Genomic DNA, 27,887 nt, shown 5'->3' with positions numbered 1-27,887 from the left:
TTTTAACATGTAGTAGTAAAGATTTTACTAAACAATGAGACCATGGTTTGAAGCGATTTGGCTTTCTAGAAGTTACTTCAATAACCAATTAAATATTCGCTTGTACATAGCCAGGTAAAATTAAAATGTTACGTTGAGCACATTGGATTGTCTATAGTTGATTTTGCCACCTGAGAGAAGTTGAGGTGGGGGCGTTACTATAATTCATACCAATGATGAAGTAAAATAAGTTCCTTCCCACTTAGACACTTGAGACAAAAGAAAAGATAAGCATTTCACATTCTCTACCAACTATATTGTGCTGCTAAAAAAAGATACCAAACAGCTGGCTACTTGATTAGTAGAATTGTAGTGGTAGTAATAGAATTTTAATGCATCTGCATATTCAAAGAGAACCCAGAGCCAGCAATGTGAAAACACTAATTGGCTCTGAATAATAAAGTGAGGAGAACTGGGCTTCCTTGGGGAGACCTGGGAAGAACCTGGGAAACTGAGAAGCAGGGATGTGAGGAAAGGCTCGTGTGTAAGTTGGGGTGGGGGGAGGTTGGGGAGCTGGAGGAAACCACCCACACTGAGAGGGAATCCGTGAGGAATTCTGGATGAAAGGGACATTAGGACATAGGCATTTATTATTCAACCGTCTGTATTTACACTGGTGCAATGCCAATTTCATTTCCAACAACGAGTCAATAAAGTAGTGCTTGGTACTTGGGAGAAATCAAAAGCAAACGGCTATGTTCTAGCTCATGCAGAGCAGAAAGAGAAGTGAATCCAGGGAAGGTGAGCCCAGGCAAGTGAACCAGAGCAAAGCCATCGTGAGCAAACCCAGAGACAGGGGTGATCACAAAACGTTTGGGACACCTGCAGCAATCACTGGGAGAGTGCCCCTCTTCCTACAGGATAACAGGTGGGGCTCGAGTCAATTTTACTTAAATCTCAAAGAACAAAGTGACTCCAGTCCACAGCCGAGTCAAAGTAAGATAGCAAAAGAAACAACATTCCTAACTTTACTGGAACCTAATGACTGACTATTAGAGGCTTTAAAACTTGAAGCCAAGTCACCATCCATAGAAGCAATGAAATAAAGAGAATCACTTATTTGAGCAATAGGGAATTCATAAGTAAGCCCTGAGATAAAATTTTACCATCAGGAGGTTATTATGACTTAAATATATGTAAGTTATTTTTTTCCACAAGAAGAATAAAGTGCATTTGTATAGAGGTATAGAGGAGAATTTTTAATTAAGGTGCTCAATCAGAACTGATTAATAAAGGTTATACAAATCCTTACCCCCAAGAAAATTCAGATCTGTTTAGGGAACTTTCTTTTCTAAACAGTTTTCAAGCAGACTGGCCTGCAGTCAGAGATAGCAGATATGGTCACTTTTAGATAGCAAGTCCACCCTATATTTTCTAGTCATACACTGGTGACCACCAGTTGGACTTACATCACTCGCAGCCTGCCTGGCAGCTTTGGCAGCTTTGATGGGAATAGCATCTGTCCTCAGGTCATACCCCTTCCTGCTCAAATCTTTCAAGTCTGCTTTGTATATATTCTGAAAGAAAAAATCACTTTGATATAATGCAGTGCACATTTAGATAAGTTTATCACACAATCAGCAGCTGAGCCAGTGCACACACCTCACTGATGTTGTAGGCATTAACTTTAGCCTGAAGGAACTGGGGTAGGTCTGCTGGCAGGCTGTATTTGTGAAGAATTTCCTGTCCTTTGGCTTTATAGGCAACCTGAAAGAGAAAAAAATGCATAAACAAACTAATAAAGTAGGAAAAGGGACTGAATGACATAGGAAAAGAATCTCAGAGAGGATCATACTGCACAGAAATGCTTTGTGTGAAAGACTCATTGCACGGTCCCAATATTCACCTGCAAATATCTCGTAGGCATTCAAGGTGTCATATGCAATTACACAGGGTCTTATCTTTGTGCTGGTTCAGCCTGGGCAAAAGCCCCTTGGTATGTATGCACTATGAACCTCTGGACCTAGGTAGGAGCAGCTGCTGGAAAGTAGCCCAGTGAGGCGACCCGATGAAAATGTTAACCTGCCAACACATTCCTGAGCACAGGAAAAACAGTAACGGTGGGATACACCCACCGCCTATATTCCACTTGGTGGGCTCCTGAAGGAATTGAGGGGTAGGTTTTATTACATATGATTTTTGTCTTAGCTCTGACTTAAAATATAACTCCTCCATATGATGTAGTGCCTTCAATATTTTCCTGATCTTTCCTAGAAATAGGCTTGTAAGTGTTCCTTGTTATCAAGAGAAGCCCCTCTTACCTTATTTTTGGAAAGCAAGGTCAAAATACTAAAAGAACAGTCAGTACACTGTATATAACACTCTAAAGATATGAATTAGGTGTGTTTTATTAACAAAAAGCAGAGGGAATTGCACAGTTGCTGGTGTACCTGAAGCTCTTTAAGTTCCATAATAACTACAGGTGATTAGTACATTTGGAATACAAATGTACTTATATTCATTAACATTCATTAAGACACAGATAAGATTAACACTTACATCACTTCCCTGGGCCTGGTTAATTTTAGACTGTACTATAATTGGAGCATCTTCAATTGAGGTGAACTTGAGAGTATCTGGATGTTGGCGATATTTTTTCTGTTTGATAAATTAAAAAAAGAAAAACAATAGTATTACTTGCACTGAAGGCTAATGTATTAAAATCCTTGAAATTTATTTTGGGGAGACAGGACTTTCCCTGATTTTAAAATGTTGAAACATTGGATATTTAGTTGGGTGGGGGGGGAAATAAATAAAACACAAAAACCATTATTTACAAATTGCCTTAATCTTGGATTTAATGGGGCAGTACAGCCAATATAACTTTCAGAAATCAGACTTCACTCTCTCAATTTCTTGCTTATGACATAAAAAAAAATACTCTCAGCTAAACGGAATCCAGAAACATCCCAAATTTTTCTAGAGGATTAACAGAAAACCATGCAGAAAAACAACCTGGCGTGTCTTTGCATGACACTACCAAGTTTTCAAAGATGTCATTTTCCTTGTCACACCATCAGCAACTACAGAAAAGAAGCTCTCTCATTGAGGTTGGAGGCACTGAGGAATTAGGACAACAGCTATGGATTATTTAAAAAAATAGAGAGAATTTTTGCTTTGCAAGCCTTCATATGGTCAGTATATAGATTGTCACTAAAGTGCTAGAAGGCAGAGTAAAGAGAATCCTGGAATGTGATCCAGCTGGGAGCTGACAACTTCTAGCTACACTTACTCCAATATTCCTCTCCATTGATTCCCCAGTCCTCTTACTTTGTGCGTATTAAATATCTCACTTCTGCATAGTTGCATTACTCTTTCAACTTCAGACTTCTGACAACTACCAACTCAAAAGCACTTTTTCTGAAAAATCTCTGAGTAGATAAAATGGTTTTCACCAAAGATGAACCAAAGCAAAAAACAACAAGAACAACAAACTCTTGAGTGTGGAAGACAGCTCTCGCTGAGTATCTTTGTCCCTCTTTTACGTAGTCTAACCTCCTTGATGATGGTTTACCTGACAGCAGTGGGATGTTTCACTGTGTGCAGAGAAGGGACAGATAGCCTGGCTGCTTTACAACTGCAAGATCATCATTGTTTTTTCTTAGCCCGAATAATAACATAAACTATTCCAAAGCTATCAAGAATATGACATAGGGTATAATACTTCACACAAGTTCTATAATATTTATTATATGCATTATTCATAATTGCCAAAAATTGGAACAATCCACATGCCCACTAACTGGACAACCAAAACGCAACATAGCCACACAAAGGAATGCTACTTGAAAAAGAAATAAATTTCAGACACATGTGAGAATATGAATAAACTTTTAAAATATTATGCTTAATGGAAGAAGACTGATATAAAGGAAATTTCTAGAAAAGCAAAACTATAGAAACAGAAAGCAGATGAGGGATTGCCTGGCACTGCAGATGGGAGCAGGAATTTTTCAGGGAATCTTTTTGGAGTACTAGCAGAATTTAAAAATTCAATTGTAATGATGAATATACAACTATATAAACCTATTAAAACTCATCAAGATATACACCTAACATGGTGCTTTGTGTTAGGCAAAGTATGCCTTGATAAAGTTATTAAAAATATTTTTATCATGAATGGTTCACATACATACTCTTGGTGATGTAAAGCAGTATGCTTATCTATCAGAATAATTCATGCATGTGCTTAGTCTTTCCCCTCAGCAACATCTATTAGAGAATGAAGCAGTAAGGGGGGCACTTGCCATGGTTTTGGGGCTTTTTCATGGGGCACGTGCCCAAACCTCCCTCTGTGACGAGGGCGCTGGCTTTACCTCATTAAGGATGTCTGAAGCTCGCTTTGCCTTTTCCATTTCCAGGGACCCAAAGGGCACCCAGCCACAGCCTTTCATCCAGCTGTTGTAGTCGGCTTTGTATTCAACCTAAAATACCAAGAGAAAGGTTGAATTTCTTTTGCTAATCATTGTAAAGGATGTTAAGATTTCTGACCAGCTCCCTTACTCCATGTATTAACAGCATTTTAAACATATCCTTGGTGAGAGATTTTAACAGCCCTCAGGTTTTCACTGTTTTTTCACTTGGCATATGTTTCATTTCATCCTTATTTCCTAATGAATGGAAGTTCAATCTGGGAAATGCTAAATTCAAAGCTATATTTCAAAGAATAAATGAAATTGTTATATTTAGATAATCAAATGTGAGATGTTTGTTCACTAGAGCTCTAACTATTATATTTCAAAGGTCAAATGAAGACTGAAGGCCAAGTAAAAGTTGACAGTTTTGCTCATTTTCTAATTGGATAAGACTTGATAGTATTATTTGTACTAAGTGTTTGCACACAGTGACCTGCACGTGTAATGGTCAGCTTAAGAGATTTTCTACATTGGCTAACAGGGCACTTTAACATAGTTGTACTCATTAGTTTGCTTACAGAGAGCAGTTATCTTCTGGAATTGGTCTTGATTTATTTTATTCAAATAATGAGCCACCCTTTTTACCTGGCCTTAGATGGCACCTAAAACACTCTAGAAACAAAATTCAAATTGTTCCTTATTGTGGGCTTTTAATTGGAATGAAAAATCAAGAAACCATTTGGTTCCTGCTTTTGAAATGCTTACAATGTATTTGGGAGGCAGAAATATAGCAAAGAGTAAGCAAATAAATAATATGATAATATATAAAACAGAATTCTTAGTGATGGAACTGTTGGGATCTCATTATGTGAGCATTATTCACAATAGTCTAAAGACAGAAGCAACCCAAATGTCCACTGGTGGAAAAATGGCTGAACAAAATACGATGTCACACAAAATGGAACAACGTCCAACCTCAAACAGGTAGGAGAGCCTGACACACACCACGACACTGATAATAAGCCAGTCACAAAAAGTGACAAATACTTGATTATTGCATTTACATGAGGCCTTTACAGCAGGCCAGCTCAGAAAGAGAAAGTAAAAGGGTGACTGTGAGGGCCTGAGGGGAGGAGGAAAAGGCGAGCCATTGTTTAATGGGTAGAGAGTTTCAGTTTTGCAAGATGACAAAGGTCTGGAGGTTGGTTGCACAACAGTGTGAATGTAAGTAACTGCTACCCAAGTGTAGACTTAAAATGGTAAAGATGGCAAATTTTATGTTAAGTGTATTTTACCACATTTTTAGAAAATAGAATTGTTAAGATAGAACATTTGATTCTGTAGCTAAAATTAACTTGCCTAAACACATTTTGATCTACAGAAAAAACCCCACTACTATAGAAATTGATGCTGTAAATCATAGATTTTATTTTTAGACACAATGGCTATCTTTGTAAAAAATTATTGATATTGGTGTATGTGATTATTATTACAGTGGTGATGATAGTAACAATGAATGTTTTATGAGAACAACATCCAACCTCAAAAAGGTAGGAAGTTCCAATACATACTATAACACTGATGAACCTGATACCCTGTTCAGTATTTCTTCACATCTTTAAATCCTCTAAACAATGATTTAGTTTTATTCCAATTTTACAAGGAGGACTCTCCACTCAGCCAGGTTGGTAGCTTTTCCAGAGGGCACCAGTGTTGGGGTGTGTGCTAGCCCAGGTCTGTCTAACTGCTGAGGGTGTGGTCTCCTAGGACCACAGGGTGACGTCCCCATTGCATATTTCCCACGCACAAAAGATCACACAGACACCTCTGAGAATTGCCAAAAAACTCATTCAACTTAGCCATTTTTTTTCAGCTTCCACCTTAAAAGGGGATAGAATCTGATCACTCACATCGCTCTGCAGTGCATATGACTTCTTGGCGAGGTCCAGGGGGACGCTGTCGGGGGGGTAGTGGTAACTGTGTATGAGGTGCTTGTAGTCCACATCGCTGACAATTGCCTGGGATTTCTTCGCTTGGGCGACTGGGAGCATATCAAGAGGTGCCGTATAGTTAGTTTTCGACTTTTCATAGTTTTTGCGATATTCACGCTGTGAATAAAAAAATTCCCATTTATTACCTTAACAGATTTCCAGAAAAGCACAGAGAGCTCTCCATAAACAACAAATACAAGTTAGAAAAAACAGATTGAAACATGTGAGTTGTTATTTTTTCCTAAATTTTGTTCATACGTTACACATCGTTGAAATGCCCCCCAAAATCACACATGGACAGATTTTCTCAAATCTCTTTTTGGATCAAAGCACAGCTGACAGACACCAGGCCTGGGCCACAGCGTCTGCTTCAGCCAGGTATTACTTTACAGTAAAACAAGGGTCTTCAAAGACCACTAACAAGCATTATGATTTACTGAAGTAAGCTGTCCTTTGAAGAGTTTCCCAATAAGGGAGTTTCTGTTTTTTGATTGGCCAAAATCATATGACAATCATTTCATACTTCTGATCTTGTGAAATGGCTACTTGATACATAGAACTGTACATTTGACTTCTTAGATTTCTAAAGTCATCTTTAAATGAGTAGTTTCTGATTTTTTCAACCTGACTGTTCTACTTTTGAAAGTGGATAAGCCCTACTGAGAATCCCAAAGGTTGTTTCATACCAAGTGTAATTTCGGTAACAATATTTAAAAAGCTTCAGATTGCAGCAGTTATAACACCTCAAAGGAGAAAAGTGTGGGAAGCTGAGCGATTAAAGTAACCTTTGCCCCCATGGACAGTGTTCTCGTAATCCAAACATCCTGACTAAGCCTCAGAAGGCACTTTTCATTGGCTGGTGCTCTGGAATGGTTAGACAGGTTGCTAATTAGATGAAAGTCCAAGCTTCATCAGGTCTACTCACCAGTGACCTTAACAGAGAGAAAAATTCTGAACCAGTGCCTTTAGGAGAATTCTAAACCCATTATAGGTCCTCATAGTCATGTAAGCATTAAAGACAGTAAGTAACCCAAGATACTGGGCAGACTATAAATCTGAGAAGATTATAAATCTTCTGTAGAATTTTTTTTTTTTTTGCAAATGATCCCGTCTTTCAGCTTTCTTGGGGAAATAAATCTTCCTTCTAACATTTTGTGGGTAATAACTTTCACTGAATAAATTTATCACTTAGTTGTAAAGTCTAGATCCTAGTTTATGAAAATAAATAGGAAAACCTTCTAATGATACGAAAAAACATTAACAAAATAAAGACAGTTTGTCTTTATTAGAAATAAACTGATAGCCCTGGCTGGTGTGGTTCAGTGGGTTGAGTGCCGGCCTGCGAACGGAAAGGTCACTGATTTGATTTCCGGTCAGGGCACATCTCTGGGTTTTTGGCCAGGTCCCTGTTTGGGGACATGTGAGAGGCAACTGATCAATGTTTCTCTCCCTCTCCCTCTCTCCCTCCCTTCCTCTCTCTCTAAAAAATAAATAAAATCTTTTAAAAAAAACTTTCTAAAGAAAGAAACTGATAAGCAATGTTGCACAGCAGTTGGTGTGTGGAAATGTTTTTGACTAAACTGTTTTGACTCTCTTGTTCATTTTCATACAATCCACACATATGTGCACATATAAAATGTTGTCAAACGTCCAAATGGCTTTAAAAGGTTCTTTTTAAAAAGCGAAGCATGTTCTAGACCTGTAGCTTAGCGTTGAGCTTGGATATCATGTGAGAACGACTCATTACTGACTATCTCCATGTTTGGTTGTCAACATCAATCAATTAAAAAGTATTTATTGAGCACTTATTATGTGCCTAGTGTTCTAATGGGTTTTATGATAGGATGAAAAACAAAGATAAAATATGTGTGCTCTCAAGAGAGAACTATAACTTTTTTGAGTTAAGAAGGGATACGGAACTAGAAAACAAGATAAGTTTGTGCACATAAGCACTATATATGACATAATCCAGCATTAAGTTATTAGATAAAGTAACTGAATGGGATGTTTTAAAGTTCTTTATAAGTATATGGGGGACCCCCAAAATCTCAGAATTTATTTATTAAAAATTGTGTATTTATTCTTACATGTTTAAATTTCAGTCACCTCCAAAGTACTCCCCAAATGGAGACATTTTTTCCACTATTTTTTTAAACTTGTCAATTTTGATGCCTTTTAGTGCTTCTGCTGTTTTTTGTTTCATGTCTTTCACATTTTCAAAACACTTCTCTTTGAGCATTTTTTTTCAATCAGAGAAACAAAAGAGTCTCTGGGGGTGAGATCAGGTAGATAGGGAGGGTGGGACATGGGAGTCATGCCACTTTGGGTCAATAACTGCTGACCACTCAGTGTGGCGTGGGCAGGTGCACTCATAAATCACCCATCATGAGATGGGCAAACACACTGCAAGAGACTTCAAAAAAAATTTCACTGAAACCCAACACAGCCTGTTACAGCAACACCCCTAGTACACTGATTCAGATGGGTTCCCAGAACACTCACCTAGTGGACAAAGCCTGTACTGCAAGGGGCCTGCTCTGCAGAACATAATTCCAGGGGTTTTTTGGGGGGTGGTGGCGGTAAGTTATATAGATTTATATATAATTTATATAAATTTATATAGTATTATATAGATCACATGAACACATGGGTAAAATGAAAGCAAGTAATACAAACATCCTATTTAATTATGAATAAATAATATTTGCAATCTATGTTAAACATTCTTAACACTCTTAAGTGATTCACTCAACATTTTTTGAACACATCGGATACTGCAGCTTGCAATAGTAGATGTTTGCTTCTCTATAGTAAGAAGTTAACCAAAAGATAATAGATGGCCATAGACAAGCCTTAGAAAATCCATAAATTCTCTGAAATTTAGGCAAAAGGTATGAAAAAAGTTTGCTTTTCTGGATAGATGATCCAAATATTTTATCAGATTCTCAAAAGGGCCTATGATTAACTGAGTATTTTTTCTGGGACCTAAGCCAGTAGTAATTACCAAGTCAATGAGGAGCAATTGATAGCTACACTAAGATTTTTACCTGTGAATCAAGATTTTCTTCCAAAATAAAAACAGTTTAAAACCATCACTTTAAAGGACATTTTTCAATTAGGAGAAAATATTCAAATATCTACCAATGTTTTCTAAAAGGTTTTAAGAATTACAACTGATACCCTATTAAATATTAACACATTTTTTTCAAAGTGAAATAAACATCAAATACTAGTCACTAACCTTTTTCCTCAATCATGAGAGATCTAAGAATCTAGGGGAGCCTTCCACTGCTCAAGTTCCCTCCAGAAGCTTGTTGTTTTGAACCTGACATACCCCATAGATACAGAACCCTTTCATATGCCACTGCCCTTGAGCATGTTAAGAGGGGCGCCATCTTAAAGACAAGACAGAATGACCAAAGCACTCACATCGCTCTGCATTTTGGCTGTCTTCAAAGAGTGCAGTATCTTGGGATCATCGTTAACGCTGAGGGCTCCAATCATTTTCCCTTTATTTTTCTCGTAGTCTTTCTTGTACATCACCTGTAAAGACATCACACATGCCAGATCCCACCCATCAGGGGACACCACAGAGCCCCCAGCCCAGGTCCCCAGGCAACACTCACATCACTAGCATTCTTGCTGTTGGCCTTGGCTGCCAGGAGGGGAATGGCATCCACTTTAATGTCAAACTTCTTAGCTTTGCTCTTCTCCCAGTCATACTTATAAATACTCTGTGCAGGGAATTTTTAACAAAGGAATTGTAAAAACATCTAACACAGATTCACACAGTAAACGTTTTTTAAAAACATTGAAAATTTGTACGTGTGGACTTATTTCACCTATAAGTACTATATTTACCAAATGGTAGCATACTACTTATTTATCTATAATTCAGCATTGTCCATACATCCCCGAGCATGTATAATATACTTTTTAAAACATTCTGTGAAATTTCTAAAGACTCTACTATCCTGATGTTTACAGGATAATAACAAAAAGAAAACCACCTGGAGAAGGTGAGATGTGCCCTTTACACAGGAGAGTTCTTGTAAAACCCTAGCAATGAGCAAGAGCAACTGAGAGAACGTTTCTGATGGTATGAGAGATGGGAAAATGAAATCCAATAGCTGAGTAAGATCTTTAGGAGCATTTAGGCCTTGAAAGCTCTATGAATACTCAGGTAACAATCTTACTGGTTGTTTATTTGCATAACCCCTAACCTGGTCTTCTTGAACCCCTGTGACATTCCCTCTTTCATGCACATGTGAACACAGGCCTCTGTGCCTTGGGTACTCACATCGCTTAGGTTATAGGCATTGATTCTGTGCTGGATAAACTGTGGAGCATCTGCTGGTACATTGCACTTGAACTTCTCACCTTCATATTTTGCTTTGTAATTCAGCTGAAACACAGTAGAGGGTAGCCAAACAGTTTAAGATAGGAACTTCCTCAAATTTACATAGGAGAATCTGTATAGCTAAGTCATCGCTACCATTTTTTTAAAAATGCCCCAGAGAAAGAGTCTATCCAGTTGAAGTGCCACACAGAGCCCACAGGCTCAGCCCCTCTTTTGGGGCTTGTGGTGTAACCAGACTTTGGGCATCATTTTGTAGATGCAATGTGTATGAGCTAAACTTCTAGGCTGTGCTGAAGGCACAAACACCCCAAACCTATGAAAGTCCTCAAGAGCACTGACAAAAATAATAATAATTCTAAATAACATGCTAGCACTGTTAAAAAGATATGTAAATTCTTATTAAAATACAAATAGAGGACTTTAAACATTTTAAAAAAGTAACATTAATTGGGAGAAAGGCAGCATAAAGAGCAAATGGGCTGTTGAATTGTGAAGCTAACAGCAAATGGACGAGACTGAGAAGGATGGTGCAATAAGCATCTTCAGAACAGTGCCTGTGGCCCAACGAGGCCAACAAGAAGAGCGTGGGCACCAGGTACTGCGTACAGCACTGTATTCCCCTGCATCTTGCCAAGTTCAGTGGAGTCCGTGGTGTTAATGATTAACAGTTCTTTCTGGGGCACAGAATATTAACATGCTAGGAAGCATTGCTTATGAACCAATATGACTTCTGGGTTATATTGACACTATTCCCTTCTTTACCAATTTGCACATGAGCTAATTCGTTATTAAAACAGGTTTTGAAGTAGAGCAAACTCTATGTTTTGATTTACTGTCTTGAGAAGGATGTGCTACTCCTCATGATTTAGCTGTCTCAGCACCTCGTTACTCGGTGGGGTCTACTAATCAGCAGGATCAGCATCGCCTGGGGGCTTATCAGAGAGTCCAAACATGGTCCCTCCAGACCTACTGAATCACAATCTGCATTTAATAGGGTCCATGGGTAAGCCACATGACTGTGAATGTCTGAGAAACACTGCTGCTCTTCTGCAGACAGTGGCAGGGCTGGGCCCTTCTGCCATAGGTCTTCCTTGGCTACCTGATCTAAAGTGCCCAGCCAGTTGCTCCTCCTCATGTCATCCTATTTTAATTCTGTATCTCCATCGTATTTTAGTTTTCTTATTATTATCTGGCACTTTTCTTGTTTCTGTGCTTGTTTTCTTCTCGTAAAGTCTTTGTTAGGAAACTTAAGAATGGGAAAGGCTTACCTTATCACTTGTTAGCTACGCAAAGTGGATGCTTTTGTTATTTAAGTTACCATGGAATTTTAGTATGAATTATTTTTAGTATGCATTACTTTTTGTATAATCCTAATGATTAACACAGCTAAATCCTGAGGATTTGGTATAATCTTCAGTGGGAATCAGCAAATCCCCACTAAAAATTGATGAGTTATTGGAAAGTTACATTTTATTTTAATTATTATCTAACACCATTTTTCCTGAGGGTACAGTTCAATCCAGCAGTTACGTATTTCTACAGAGACCATCCCCTCCTTCATCTCTTACCATTTCACCTCTTGCTACTGTCTCCCCCATATTCTTAGCCACCTCATTCCAAGATTTTAAAGATACCTTGACTAATGACATTGTTGAGATAACAGATGGACAAAAGAAGATTACGCATGTAAATGCTTATGGTTCAGATAATCACAGCATTCCAGATCACCACACATGCATACGTCAAGGCACTTACATCGCTAAGCTGTTTCATGTTGAGCTGGGCTTGCAACAGTACAGGAGTATCAGTGACAGCCGTGAATTTGGTCTTATCTGGATGAACTTTGTAGGTATGCTAGAAAAGATGTTCTTTAATGAAATTTCATAATGTATCTTTATGTTCTTGTTTGTATACACACTATAAAACATATACATAAACATATAAAAAATTTCTAGCCAAAAGTTAGTTTACTTCTTGAAAACTTGTTTGATATGTTGTTTCTTCGCTCCCTCCACCCGCTGAAGTTGGTTCTAAACTGGACTCCCTGCTGCAGTTTAGCAACCAGATTGCTCCTCCCTTGGCACTACATGACTCTCCACTGGACTTCATAGTCACTCTAAACTATATCTTGGCTTACAAGCCCCACCCTACAAAAACCTCCCCTTCGTTCATCTCCTACCATTTTACCTTTTACTACTACCTCCCTCCCCAATACACTTCAGCCACCTCATTCCTTCAATCCTCAGATGCCAAGCTTGTTGTCTGCTTAGGTGGCTCTCCCTGCTGCTCTTCTGTTCTTGGCACAGCTGCACATTCCTGCCTTAGGCCTTCCTTGAGCATCCAAACTACAGCGCCCACCCAATCTTTCTCCCCACATCATCGTGTGTTAATTCTGTAGCATCATTCTACGTTACCTGTCTTATCATTGCTGATATCTGCCTTGCCTCCGTGCCCTTTATTGTCTGTACCTCCCATGCAAGAACTTGCCGTGAGAGGCAGCCCACCTTGTCAGCACCAAGGACAGCATTTGGCACCAGCTAGCCCCTCATGTAAATAGCCCCTCATGAAGGAACACCTAGCTCTCACAAATCTGTCTTCCCCTTCCCCTAGGCCCTGTATGCATTGGTGAAAACAGAGATTTATAAATCCCAGAATTATTCTATAACAAATAGGCTTCCTTGCAGTAATTTCTGTGTTCCCCAATTCCACCCAAAAGCCAGAATTAAGAATTTAACACCTAACTACTGGATGCTAGCATTTAAACTCCTACTGAATTACCACTAGATGGCACAAGAGTCCCAAACCCAATTTCCAGAATTCAGAGCAGCTGACTTACATCTTTACACTGGTCTAGCTTCTTGATTGCTTCATATTCTTGTGTGATTGTCTGAGGGAAATAGCATTTTCCTCTGTCTTCTTCATATTCTGCTTTGTAATTTTTCTATAATGAGAAAGAACAACAACAGATGATTATTGTTATTGCCCCTAGTGTCACCGCGAGGCAAGAGCAATTGTCTTGAAACTTACATCACTGTTTTGAGCTGAAACCTTCATGCAGTGTATTTGATGTGGGTCTTCAGGGCTGCCTATATAATGACCCAGAATGTTCTGCACATACGAATCTTTATACTTATTCTGAAAAAGAAAATATATGGCACTCAAATGGACAGCTATTCATCAAACAGTAGGAAAGCCCTCAAACCCCAGAGGTAAGCACAGCCTTTCCAACCTCGCCGAAGTTCTTCAGCAGAGTGTCAAGTTGGTATTTAGGAGTCTCACAGTAATTCATGCTCTTTGCCTTTGTCTTCTCATAGTTTTCTTTGTACAATCTCTGTCCAAGGAAAAATAAAATCAAACAAAGGAAAAATAAATCTCATGGTGTAAAAGTCATTTTTACTACACTTGAACCAAAAGGGCAAATTTTGTATTTTCAGCAGCACTGGTTTCCACAAAGCAAAAAAAGCAGGATGAACATGGTAGGGGCTCATGTCTTCTTGGCTGATTTACTCTGCTGATAACCGTAAATACATTTACTTTACTGATTGTAATATTTCTCAGCCAGGATAAACCAGAGCACATGAATGCTGCTGTCTAAGCAATTTTTTGTCATGAAATAATTCTTTCCTCTTGAATGTGTTAGTTTTTTTAAGAGCTGGTAAAATGAGGTCAAAGGTATAAGATGAGCCTTAGGTGCTTAGATACAATCTTAGAAAAGTTTTCAGTTCAGTGCTTGAAAACCTCTGGAAGTTAGCTTTTATCATTAAGGCTTAATCTTTTACTTTATAGCAATAATACATGGAAGATGGTTTTTCTGTTTATTGTATGAATCATATATTTCTTCACATTCTCTTTTAATCCTCATATGTAGAAATGCAAAGGCATACTAAATACAGGAATACTTAAATGATACAGACAAGGGAGTATATACTTTTTGGGGTATAAATTTGAAAAACAATTTTATAATTAGTTTTATTTTATATTTAATAAGCAATCTAAAGGCTTTAAAGTGAAATCAGTATTTTATAAAATTCTTAAAATAATTTACTTTTAAAGCTATGCTTCATCTGGTTATTCCTACTTTATCTTTAGCCTGATCTTCTCATTTCTAGCCTTTTATTTTTCTGAACATATTTTTGCTAAGTACCTTACTTAAGTCAGGTCATGGCATGGAATGAATGAATACATATTTAAACATCCTGAAATACTGAGCCCATTTCTAGGCAAAGCAATAAAGAAAATGATATTGCTAAGAAAATTTCCCTCTGATACAATAGAAAGCATTAAGGAGATGAAGGGAAACTTTACAATATTCACTGATGTCTCAAAGATCACAGACATCATAAAATGAGGAAGTAAATCATCCACTCGACTTTCATGTTTGATTGTCTTCCTGGATCTGAGATTTCCTTTAGGCTAACATCACATCTGAGCTCACATTCAACAGTAGGTGTGGGTGGCCACATCAGAAAATAAGGGTGATTGACCAAAGCACTCACATCACTTTGCATTTTGGCTGTCTTCAAAGAGTGCAGCATCTTGGGATCATCATTAATGCTGAGGGCTCCAATCATTTTCCCTTTGTTTTTCTCGTAGTCTTTCTTGTACATCACCTGCAAGGATATCACACATGCCAGATCCCACCCATCAGGGGACACCACAGGGCCCCCAGCCCAGGTCCCCAGGCCACACTCACGTCACTAGCATTCTTGCTGTTGGCCTTGGCTGCCAGGAGGGGAATGGCATCCACTTTAATGTCAAACTTCTTAGCTTTGCTCTTTTCCCAGTCGTACTTGTAAATACTCTGTGCAGGAAATTTTTAACAAAGGAATTGACAAAAAGGATAAGCGTGTTATCACACTTTGAAGACTAGAAGGGAACCCAATACCTTGTCTTAATATAAGGGGACTTTTCATTGTCCTTGAAATCATGCATATTTTAGCTAATTCTCTTCAAGTTGAAGCTTCTCATTCTACCAGATTAATCTTATGTACTCTCCATTGGGCTAGTTCATCAAATTAACTTAATTCTAGTTATCATACCAATATTTGACTTTTAACACTGAATATTTTTTACAATGGCACAAATATTCTACAGTTAAATTTTTATAATATAAAGGCATTGCTTTAATTTGAACTCAAAGTCCACTGCAAAAGTTATTTCATGAATCATTATAGTACTCATTGATGCTGGATAATCTTTGTACTTAAGGAAAGGGTTGTTGAAGAAATGGAAACATCTAAGGGTAATTTGGCTTTTCTATAGAATTAAGTTTGGAAATGAAAGAGCAATGGATAGCCAGCCCTACACCTTTTGAATGCCCCATATCTTCACCAGTGCAAGTACCCTTACATGTGGAAATAAGTATCATCTATGTGAAATAAGAAACATTACAGACTTGAAGAATAAGTAAAGTAAAGCTAAACCTTAAAACAATCAAATCCTGAAAGAAAATTAATTATAGCATAGTATAAATGAATATATGACTAACAGATCTAGCATCAGATTTCCAACTAGACATACATGGGTGACAGAATTTTGAAGGTTGACTAAAATATATTAATGTCTAGTTGTGTGAAGCTACTTACATGATTGCTACATACATGCTATGAAGTGAATTCAGTTACATTGGCAGAGGCATAGGAACATGATACAAACATTAACTGTTCTTCCCATCTTTACCATTGAAATAATTATTTAATGAAGCGATTAAAAATAAAAGCACAAGTTGTCAGCATACCACACAGCATGGTGGGAAGGAACTTACATCACTCAGGTTGTATGCATTGATCTTGTGCTGGATAAGGGCAGGAGTATCTGGAGGTATGTGGCACTTAAACTTTTCACTTTCATGTTTCGCTTTGTAATTTAGCTGAAAGACAGAGAGAGAGAGAGAGAGAGAGAGAGGATGATTTCAGAAGAAGAATTGTTCTAAAGAACAAATTTTCATAACAAAATGTAGAATAAATTTTCTTAAATAAAATGGACAAAGTTGTTAAGATTAAAAGAAAAATCCAGAGCTAGGGTAGGCCACCTTGCACAGCTGACAACCTGTGTCCCAGACACGTGGCAGCTGTTGTGTCATTTGGTGCCATGCTGGGGCCCAAATGGAAGGAGGTGGCTCTTTCATGCACGGTCCCCTTCACATATATCACAACTGGCCCTGCTGATTCTGGGGGTGACAGCCCTTTCTTCCCTTTCATTGTCAATTCTCACAGGAGGATCTTTTCTAACAAATACAGGGTGGGGCAAAAGTAGGTTTGTTTATATAGAAAATAATATAGTAATTAATAAGTAATAATACAAGAATAAACTCTGTTTCATGTACTCACAACAGTAAACCTACTTTTCCTCCTCCTCCGGGCGAGGATATGTTCCCACGCCCATGCATACATTATGGCTTGTTGATACTCTAACTAAGGCATTTCTCAGGTCATAAATCTCCTGAGGTTACTCTTATTTTATTTAGTTCAACATAAGCTTGGAAATTCATGCTTAAAACTCATGTGATAAACTGACTGCAAACACTCCATTTTCCAATACTTATGTAAGAGAGGGAAATCCCAGGTGTTAAATATCTGCTCTGGGGCAGGGTGTGGACGATGCACATATCTCCTTTCACTCAATTTTCAGAACAACCACAATAGGAACTATGCAGCAAGAAGAAGTTAAATGATTTGCCCAGACACAGCTGGAATTTGAATCCAGTTTTATCTGACTTCAGAACTCATGTTCTTTCCTGTGCTTTAAGCTAAATTAGTTTTTCTCTTATAGAACCATTTTACCTTAAGTATTATCCTCCCAAAAAGATGCAGGAGATGCAAGACAACTAAATAGAAAATATTTTAGGTGACTGCATATATACACAATTTATATAGCCTTTTTTGTAACTGTGACAAGTCACTGGACTTCCTGTGCAGAGTTATGCTATGCTGTCCCTCGTAATTGGACTTCCTGGAAATGCAGAGGAACTTACATCACTCAGTTGTTTAGCATTGACCTGGGCTTGCACCTGAACAGGCGAGTCAGTTACTTGAGTGAATTTTATCTTTTCTGGGTGCACTTTGTAGGTGTGCTGTGGGGGAGAAAAAGAACCAGGTTTAGCAATATCACCTATCAAATCCACGTAGGCCTACAGGACTAGTGAGCATAACCCCATTCCCCCACAGAAAAAATACCTGTAGTTAATAAAACACTTATTTTTTTTCCTAATTAGGCTGCAGTATCTTTGAGAGGCACTTTTACAAGAAACTTTCCCATATCTTCAGATGCCCAAGAACTCCTCTTTGGGAAAATAATCTAGAATTAGCTCTTGAAATGTATGGACAAAAAAAAGTACATCTATTATAAAATAAATTTTCTTTCTTACAATTTATTGCCTTGGATTTATTTGTAAAAGTGTCAAAATTTTAAACATATCTGGACCCCTGGATGCTATGGAGCACGGTGATGCTCTCAGTTGCACTGCAAACTTACGTCCTTACACTGATCCAGCTTCTTGATGGTTTCATATTCCTGAGTTATGGTCTGGGGGAAAAAGCATTTACCTCTGTCCTCTTCGTATTCTGCTTTGTAGTTTTTCTGTGAGAAAAAAAAAATCAGACACAAGGATGCAACCATTGTATTCATGCCCTAAAATTGTGTTACTTGGAAAGCTTAACAAATTGTATTAGAACTTACATCACTGTTTTGAGCTGTGACTTTCATACAGTGGGTATAATGTGGATCCTCAAAGCTGCCTACATAATGTCCCAAAATATTTTTTAAGTAGGACTCTTTATATTTATTCTGAAAGACAAGACATTTCATTTATTTATTTGTGAAATGGTGGGGTTTTTTTGTTTGCTTTTGAACAGGAGTAATCGTAGGATTGCTTACATCACTGCTGAATTTCTGCAGAACGGTGTCAAGCTGAAATTTGGGGGTCTCACAGTAGTTTATGCTCTTTGCCTTTGTCTTTTCATAGTTTTCCTTGTACAATCTCTGTAAAGCAAAAAATTAGTTCAGTGGATTCCTGTCACTCCCACACTGATTGCAACACTTGTATTTTCTAGCACTAAACAAAAGAAGAAGAAGAAAGATATTGCCTGTCAACTGTCTTAAAAACTGACAATCAGATACTAGGCTGTCACGAATGATAAGCCTTTTCTATGAGCAATTCTTGTAAAGCCTAAGTTTTGCACATGCTTCAAAAAATTAAAAAGCCAATATGCTGTCTCCAACCAAGCCCTTAGCTGCAGAGGTCCTTGTGTGTTTCTGAACATCGGCCTTCTCCATCCACCACCTCACACACACATCCCTCACTGATGCTGCACATCACATAGGGATATTCTGAGCCACAGCAAATTTTCCTGTTTTGTAAACAAACCTGCGTGAAAAACTTCAGTAAATGTTGAGAAATACACACTCTGTTTTTTCCTCCTTCTACCACAGAAAATTCAGTACTGTACCATAAAGTATATACAAGAACTCAAATCATGAAACTCCCAACTTGTATTCTCTGCTAGGATTTATCTTTTGCTCTGATAACAACAATAAACAATTATTGAGAGTGTAAATGCACAGGTGAGGAGGCAGATTGTTGTCACTTTTTCATCCTGGGTTTTGAAGTTGTAAATGCTGCTATTCATTTTTAATATATTTATGGTCCTGTCTTTATCAGCAGAGTGGATTTAAACCTTGGCTTTTATATGTTTGATATAGACGGCCTTCATCTGGGAAGCAGGAGGTGTGCATGGATTCCCTGTGGAGCTATTTAGACAGATCCATCTGCACTCTCTCACCTGCCACTTTGCTCACCCGGCTCCTCGATCACTTGTGCTCATTTCTGCAGTGCTGACAACCGGAGGGACACAGAGAAGATAACTGGCCCACCCAGAGAGCCACATATAATCCTCAAATGTTGGGAAAGCTTAATATAACCTAACCATAAGGAAAAATGCAACTGATCACATGTTCAGTCTCTTTAAATATATCGTAAAAGTGGACTTGGGCTGCTAGTCTTTTAATGCCAGGCCCACTTCTCACTTATCTAATCTATTTCATTTCTAATGGTTTAATAAAGTGCTTAACAACCCCACAAGTAGGAATTCCTGTGAAGACTTAGGGTGCCATCTTCTGAGTCCTGCTGTATGCAAGTGATGGTTTTTGTGGCCAGGATCTGAGGAGATAATTGCAGAGGTGGAGAGGGAACTTTTGCAACAGGACATTGTCCTTCTCCCAGCAGCGGGGAGGTTGCTAACACTGCCTCATCTCTCCTTCTCTCCTCCCCTTTCAAAATCTCCTTCTGCCTCTGTCAAGATCACAAAGCATCTCCCGGAATGGACAGTAGTCCTGGAGGCACAGGCACCTGGAGCCTGTAAGCAAATGAGGATTTCTCTGCCCATTGTCCTAACCCACAATGTCCCCCAGCCCCACAAATGGACACACATCATACTTGGAGGTGCTAAGGCCTTCCTGTGGTTAGATAGTTCCAGGGGAACTGCTACATCACAACTTTAAAACACCTGCAATGTCTATTTGTGTTTAGTCATTATAGAAAGCGAATGAGCTTGTCTCTCTTGCAGCTGAAGTTAAAAAAACATTTAGATGAGAATATACTTACGTCACTTAGGGCATTTCCTGCCACCTTCAGCTGCTTGAGCAGAGGGTTTTCTGAAGCAGGAAGTACATTATAATCTGCTTTTCCTTTATTCTTTTCATAGTTTTCTTTGTATTTTACCTGTAGGAGTGAAATAAAGTGATAAAGAAATTCTAAGAGTTATTTTTGTTCTAGTCTCTATTACCAAATTATGACATAGTTCCACAAATCAATGTTCTCTTTAGAAAAATGACAGCTTGATGTTTTATAAGCAAAATACAGTAGCATAAGTATAAAATACATAACAGTAGTGGAGAAACTGCATACATTTTCAAGGTATCTTTTCTTCCTATTCACTTATTCATTCCAAAATATCAATCATGAAATTTTTGAGTATCAATTATATTCCAGGCTCTGGGACACATACAAGAGAGAGTAACACATAGCCTCTGCTCCAAAAGATGGAGGTAGATAGATACGTAAATAATGGGAGAGAGAAAGAGGCACAAATAATGACAGCACATGTCCCAGATGCCTGCTGCTCCAGAATCTTATCTGCCAACACATTTGAAAAGAAATGAAGCATCCTGCACTACTCTTTTACATCTCAACTCTGATTGCGTGTGTGGGCAAGTGTGCACTTAATGCCCACACAGGAGGGGAAGGCAGGGACTGGGCTGGACTAATGGTGGCACCTTCAGCTTTTCTCTCCACCCTTCCCACTTTCCACCTTTAATTCCAGCTCCAGCAGAAGCTGCACACGAGGGCTCAAAAGCCCCTGTCAGGGACGTGTCCAATGAGAGGAGAAGACCCTAGTTCTGACCATGATCCCCAGGGCCAGCCATCTGTTCCACCAATAGAACCATAAAATAAGTTCAAACAATCCTAGACCATCTATCAACATTTAAAAACCTCAGAAAAAAATGCAATCAGCTTGGTATCCAAAGGCAGGAGATACACCACTGAAAGCCAGAGACACCACACCCTACAGGCTACACAGAGGACTCACAGGGGACAGAAAACACAGATAACCTCCCCTATCTCATAGAGTTACATATTTCCTTGAAAAATGGAAACAGTCAGAAAGGAAATTCCACAAACCCTACTGTTCCCCTACCTGCACTTGGAATACACAGTCACCACTCCTGGGCACAGGTGAACTGTCAGGGCTTGTGGCCAAGCCACCCTTCCTCTCAAGCCCCTTCCCTTTCACCTGCTCAGGGACATCACTCCAGCCACTCTCCTTCCTCCAACACAATCACACTTTCCCTCCACCCTGGATTTTTCTAGCATAGAAACATGGTGTTTTTGTCTTCTATCTTAAAAAAGAAAATCCCCTCTTCACACATTTATCCATCAGCTACTGCAACTTTTTCTTCTTTTCTTTTTAGCAAATCCTTTGAGAGAGTTGAATATACTTACATTCTTCTATTTCTCTCTTCTCATTCACTCATGAACCCTCTGCAAGCAGACTCAATTGAATAGCTCTTATTAAGTTCACCAGGGACCATACAGTGATAAATCCATTTCAGAAACATTTGATACATTTGGTCACTCCTTCTCCCTTGACCTGCTTCCCAAGAATTCATTCTCTCTAGATTTTTCTCCTACCTCATCTCACTGATATCTTCACATGGAACACTCCAGAGTTCAGTCCTTAGAGTTTTCCCACTTGCTCCCCTGATAGCCTCCATTCTTATGTCATTAAATCTATTTGCCCTGGCTGATGAGGCTTAGGGGATTGAGCTCCAGCCTGAGAACCAAAACGTCATTGGTTTGATTCCCAGTCAGGGCATATGCCTGAGTTGCAGGCCAGGTCCCCAGTTAGGGCACACAAGAAGTAACCACATATTGATGTTTCTCTACCTCTCTTTCTCCCTCCCTTCCCCTCTGTCTATAAATAAATAAATAAACTAAAAAATAACATCTTTAAAAAATACCGTTCATATGCTGATAACTCCCAAATTTATACAACATTGCCAGATACCTCCCCTGGAACTTCAGACTCATAATCAACTGCCCACTTGACATTTCCACTTGGATGTCTAAAAGGAATCTCAAATCTTACAAGTTGGAAGCTGAACTCACATCTATCTTCCAAAAAAAAAAAATTAAACCCTGAGCAGGTAGCTGCATTGGTTAGAGCATCCGATGTGTATCCAATGGTGTATCTTCAACCGATACACCAAGGTTGAAGGCTTGATCGCTGGTCAGGGCACATACAAGAGTTAACCAATGAATGCATAAATACCTAAAATAACAAATCAGTGTTTCTCTCTCTCTCCTTCCTTTCTCTCTCTAAAATCAATAAATAATTTTTTTTAGAATTTAGAGAAAAAATATTCACTGTTTTCATCTTTCTTATCTGGATAAAGCAAAACCCTATCCATCTAGTTGCTTAGACCAAAACTTTGCCTTATATTCCACACCTAAGCCATCATCAAATTAGTTCGGCTCTATTTCCAAAATACCTCTCATCACTTGTCCTGCTACCCTCCTGGTTCAGAACAGCACCTGACACAGCCTTCTACGTGACATGATTTTCCTCCTCTCGCTCCTCCAGCAGAGCCAAGGCCGGAGTTAGAATTGAGTCTGATTGGCTTTGAGGTTTATGCTTTTGTTAGTACCCAACCTGCTCTAGAATGCCAGGGAGTCTGTCGATTTACCAAAGTCACTCTACGGCATATATGAGCCCTCCCTGATTAATGTATCTTGTCTATAGTTAGTAGGAATATAAGAAAAATAATGATAGTGGTGAGTATGGGAAGGTCTATATTCATATAAGGCTGCCAGTTGTCTTTTCCTGAGGAGGTATCTTCTGTCTTCTTTTTGAGATTATAACATTTCTACTTCTGGGTCTCAAAAGGTCCTTTACTAAATATTGAAGATGGCAACTGGGTATTGTGAATGCTCATACATGACAAAATTTTAAACAAAGTGGTAGCCATATTACAATACCAAAGTACTTTTTTTTGTTCACTAAGAACCTTCTTTTTTTTTTTTCATTTCATGCAAAAGCAAGAGTTACAAGAAGTTCACCCACACTGAGATCATCAAGATAAATGAGGGAACTTTTGCATACCTTGCTCGCTGCCACCCCAGCTTGTTTGTGCGTTTTGTACTCTGGTGTTTCCGTCTGCATGAAGTAGATCTGGTCTTTCATATTCTCAAAGCTTTCCTGATATTTCCTCTGTAAGACATTAAGCATACTGAAGAACTTCTGTGGGAAAAAACTGTGTAAGGCTTTTACATTGGAGGACAGAGACCGCTTGGTTCTAATCAGAATTAAAGACAGACTCAAAAGGAGCTCCCAAAGCCAGGGTTGGAGAACTTAAGAGAAAAAAAAAACACTTATGTTTTCCAGTGAGGAAAATCTGGGAAGAAACTAATCAGTTTCATAAATGTACTGTTTGGGTTCCCAGCAAAGAATTAATTAAAATGGGTCCCTTTCACCTGTACTCACTTTAAAACAATATTCCTGTGAAAACTGAGGCAAGAAAAAGGGTATCTGATCAAAACAATATTTAAAAAAAAAGAAAGATTGTGGGATTATTTTTTCTTAATGGGAACTCTACACAAGTCCTGCACTCCAGAAGAAGTGCCAGCACATAAATGTTCCAGTACCACTTCGGGTGCAGGAAGTGCAGGAAGAAGCCATTAAGGAAGGGTTCCCCCTCCACCTAAGGGAGCCTGGCCATCCCTTCCCACTTACTGCGCTGATGTTATCAGCATTCATCTTGGCAGTTGCAATTTCAAAGCAAGGTGTCTCACTCCATTTGCCTTTGATTTTATTTTCATAATCTTGATTATATTTTAGCTAGAAGGAAAAAAAAGAAAATAAGACAAGCAAAATCCAGAATTTGACAGATAAGCGAGCAAATTAAATGGTAATGGGCGGCTTTCAAAATTATCTTGACTAGTCAGACTCTTCTTGGATCCTTAATAGATGTCTTCAAATCTTCCAATACACTGTCAATTTACCCAACAAGAATGTTAAATGAAGGGGATAGAAGTACTAACTCTGCCTCCTCTAATTGAGTTTGGGGACTTACTTCATCTCAGAACTCACAGATGTTCCCTGCTGTTTGAGGAAGGAGAGAGACAGAAGCATCTCCCATTTGTAATTCATTGTTGCAATAAAACCACTTGACCCCAAATTTCCATGCCAGGTAAACTTGGCCATTAATTCTGAGCATTAATAAAACTTGTAGTTATACAGAAAGGAATACCACAACAAAATTTCGCTTGCAGGCTAATTACTAAGACTTCCTAGTTTAGACTTCAAGAAATTTTATTGAGAATTGGAAAGTAATTAAAAAATTAAACTGCTGCCCCAACTTGTTCTCAAATACCATAGCACCCAAAACCCAGGCTGCAGAATCCTTGGAGAGAGGAATATGCCTTCTTCATTTTGTATCCTCAGAATCTAACACAAAAGGCAGCATGTAGAAGTTACCTTATAAATGTTCAACTACACTAAATTGAACTGAGGCCATGGTATGTGGTTTTGAATGACTTTGGCATAAGCATTATTTGAACAGAATTTGCATAGCCAACCCCAAACCTGGGCACATGAGCTGGAGTCACAGCTGGGTTGGGGCAATTTCCCCTCCTTGGTTCACAGAATGTATTGACAGACTTAACCAATGTGTTCAAAGTGTTTGTGTGCCTAACCCTTATCCTATCACATGCTTCAAGGAAAAAGAAGGTGGTTTTCTGGTATGTATATTTTTAACAGAACAAGTACTAAGGTTAACTGATGTGTAGGGCCAATGAATTTGAGTTCAAGGAAGTTCACCCCTCTCTCAAATGTCCTATATCTTTCCTTCTCGAAAGGCTAATGTGCTAATTAATAACCAAGTGGCTTTAATAGCTATATATTTTAGAGCCCCAGACCTGAGTTCAGAAGCTCTGGGCCCAAGACTTAACTCCATGATTTCTAAAGGTGTAACTTAGTCTCTCTACACTTCAGTGACCTCTCAACCATACATGCTGACAATAATACTTACACAGAGGACTGTTGGGAAGATTAAATAAGACCATACATATACTGAAGAATGCTTTGTCAACTTTACAGTGATAAGCAAATGTAGGTATAAAAACTGTGACATAGCAGAGAGTTCGAAATTCTGAAGAAAAGAAAACTGTGTGTGTCCATGTGTGTTTTCTTCAGTGAAAAGTTTCATAAGATAAAATTTCTTTATGTCATCGATTAATTTGCCTACCCTCCTTGTTTAAAGTTTTAAAGAACTGAAGTCAATAAAACTGATTTTTTAATTTGCTAAGACAGCCTATAGAAGTGTTTCTAAATTTTTTGGAGAATAGAACTCATCAGGATTCTGAGAGAGCTGTAAAATGCCCATAAATACTTACAACTTCAGAGATATTTGATGTACACACACCTGCGGTTACAATCTCCTAATCTACAACTTTTTTGGAAGAGATCCTGACACTCCTCTGCCTGCTTCAAAGGAAGAAAACTCCAGGATTGGGAGTGGGAGCAACTGGGTCAGACGCATTCCCAAATTGAAATATAATTAATATAATTTAAAATTGAGAAGGTAATATATTATTAATGAAGTCTAAAAGTGGACTATTATAGAGAAATAAGTATCACATATGTAGATTTGTTAAGCAAAATTGAGTAGGAGATTAATTCTCACAGTATGAGATGGATATGTGATTTTTTTTAAAAAAAGATATTAAAACAAGGTACAAAAGAAGGGTGGAAAACCACCTTATCTAGGGTCCTTCCTCCCTTCTTACCTTTCATGACCAAAGCTTGCCTTTTCCACCCACCCAGAGCCAAAGTGGGTCAGGATAAAGGGGCATCTCCCACAACCCATTCCTGAGTACTTCCAAGTTTGGGAAGATTTTCGCTAGGAGGGAGGAGACTGGAGCTTGGTAATTGCTGAGGAAATTGTGGCCTTCCCCTTCATTTGGGGGTAGAAGAGAAGTTGAAAAGATAAAGGCCTGCAACTAGAGGAATGAAGAAGAGACAGAGGTATATGTCCACATGGGACCCCCCCCCCCCCGGCCCCACCACCAGCCAAAGGGCCTCCCTCTGCAGGAGGCCTGAGTGTTGCTGTGATACATGGAGGTGGATTAACCACCTCAGGGGTCCAACATCCAACTTTCCCCCAACCCCTACCCTAACCTTTCTCTCTAACTCTGTCCTGTTTGTGATTGATCGATGGAAACCTGGAGGTAAGCATTGATTTAACTTGCTCTAGGGTTTTGCGTTTGTTCATTTAATAGAGGAAAGTCCATTAGGTCAATTATAAGCTCTGGGACATCTTCTGTGGGCAAGAGGGTAACCACATGTTAATAGATGAGTCAGCTTGCTCCCACAAACCATAGTCCTTCCTCTCCAGAAGCCAGCTGAGGCTGCTTTTATTGGACCATAAATTAGGTATCCTAGTATCTTGCTTAACCACATGACTATCAGAAGTGTTATGACTACAGAGTTTTTCTTTTAATTCTAGATCCCACTTGATATTACCTGGAAATTACAACCTGAAATCTTATATTTCCTGTTGTGAATCTGGAAGAAAGCACAGAGGTAGGCACAGAGAAACTAAAGGGACTTCCCAGGGCTGCATTCAGGACCCATTTGTTGCTCGTTGTAGTGGGCATACTTTCCTCACTTGAAATGCCCGCCTATGTGAACAACTCTGCCTGTCTGCCCATCTGTGCTAGAGCTGCAAAGTGAGCTGAACCAGGAGGAGGTGCTGGCATGTAGCTGATGGCTTTGGCCAAAGACGAAGGTGAGAGTAGGGATTCTAACAGGTATAGTGAGGAAGGCTGGTGAACAGAATGTAACAGCAATATTGTCATTAGAGATATGTACACATTATATTAACATAGAAACTGAGGGCTGTAAAGATCCATCAAAAGGGATGGACTTGGGAGACATGATTTAACAAGGAAATGATAAGAATTTAAATGCATGTAAGTGAGTAGGTAAAGGAGACTTTGCCTACTGGGGAGAGAAAGAAAATGATACTGAAGCATGGGTCAAAGCAGCCTGACAGCAGAGAGGACATCAAGAGAAAGGAAGTGAGTCCCACATCTGAGTCCCCCTGGCAGCCCTACACCTATCTTATTGGATGGTTTGTTGTTCAATGGGCTGTGACCAATCCCAAGTATTTCTTTCCAACATAACCATTATTTGGGATGCACGATTGCCATTAAGAACTTGGAAATCTGCTCTGACTGGTGTGGTTCAGTGGGTTGGGAATCATCTGGCAAGCTGAAAAGTCACTGGTTCGATTCCCATTCAGGGCACATGCCTGGGTTGCTGACCAGGTTCCCAGCTGCAGGGTGGGGTGGGGTGCGAGAGGCAGCCGATTAATGTTTCCCACCCACATCGATGTTTTTCTCCTTCTCTTTCTCCCTCCCTTCCCCTCTTCCTAAAAATAAATAAATAAAATATTTTTTTAAAAAAAGAATTTGGAGATTTGGGCAAGGCTGGGATGAGTAACTATCACCATGATAGAATCTGGTGACTTTCTTCCACAGCCATCCTCTTCTTGGCTCATAGTATTGTTCCACAAGGGCAAACC

The 27,887-nt window shown here is 38.9% G+C and overlaps 1 protein-coding gene across 25 annotated transcripts in view; it reads right to left on the bottom strand.

The window, feature by feature from the left end:
• The window catches only part of NEB (nebulin), a 197,436-nt gene that overhangs the window by 150,986 nt on the left and 18,563 nt on the right, over positions 1-27,887 (bottom strand). For all 25 annotated transcript variants that reach the window (XM_036023508.1, XM_036023482.1, XM_036023487.1 and 22 more), the window contains exons 11-32: positions 24,035-24,139; positions 23,405-23,512; positions 20,347-20,463; positions 18,621-18,725; positions 18,423-18,530; positions 18,219-18,323; positions 17,719-17,817; positions 16,510-16,614; positions 15,439-15,546; positions 15,242-15,355; positions 13,975-14,076; positions 13,773-13,880; positions 13,582-13,686; positions 12,501-12,599; positions 10,686-10,790; positions 10,012-10,119; positions 9,815-9,928; positions 6,305-6,502; positions 4,356-4,463; positions 2,539-2,637; positions 1,642-1,746; positions 1,449-1,556 (exon numbers count right to left, since the gene is read on the bottom strand). In XM_036023508.1, coding sequence (XP_035879401.1) covers positions 1,449-1,556; positions 1,642-1,746; positions 2,539-2,637; positions 4,356-4,463; positions 6,305-6,502; positions 9,815-9,928; positions 10,012-10,119; positions 10,686-10,790; positions 12,501-12,599; positions 13,582-13,686; positions 13,773-13,880; positions 13,975-14,076; positions 15,242-15,355; positions 15,439-15,546; positions 16,510-16,614; positions 17,719-17,817; positions 18,219-18,323; positions 18,423-18,530; positions 18,621-18,725; positions 20,347-20,463; positions 23,405-23,512; positions 24,035-24,139 — 2,433 coding nt within the window. The remainder of the gene's footprint in view (positions 1-1,448; positions 1,557-1,641; positions 1,747-2,538; positions 2,638-4,355; positions 4,464-6,304; positions 6,503-9,814; positions 9,929-10,011; positions 10,120-10,685; positions 10,791-12,500; positions 12,600-13,581; positions 13,687-13,772; positions 13,881-13,974; positions 14,077-15,241; positions 15,356-15,438; positions 15,547-16,509; positions 16,615-17,718; positions 17,818-18,218; positions 18,324-18,422; positions 18,531-18,620; positions 18,726-20,346; positions 20,464-23,404; positions 23,513-24,034; positions 24,140-27,887) is intronic.

Source organism: Phyllostomus discolor, chromosome 4, assembly GCF_004126475.2.
Source record: "Phyllostomus discolor isolate MPI-MPIP mPhyDis1 chromosome 4, mPhyDis1.pri.v3, whole genome shotgun sequence".
Classification (NCBI taxonomy): Eukaryota; Metazoa; Chordata; class Mammalia; order Chiroptera; family Phyllostomidae; genus Phyllostomus; species Phyllostomus discolor.
The sequence above is the reverse complement of the archived record's forward strand: the minus strand, read 5'-3'. Positions and strand labels throughout refer to the sequence as shown.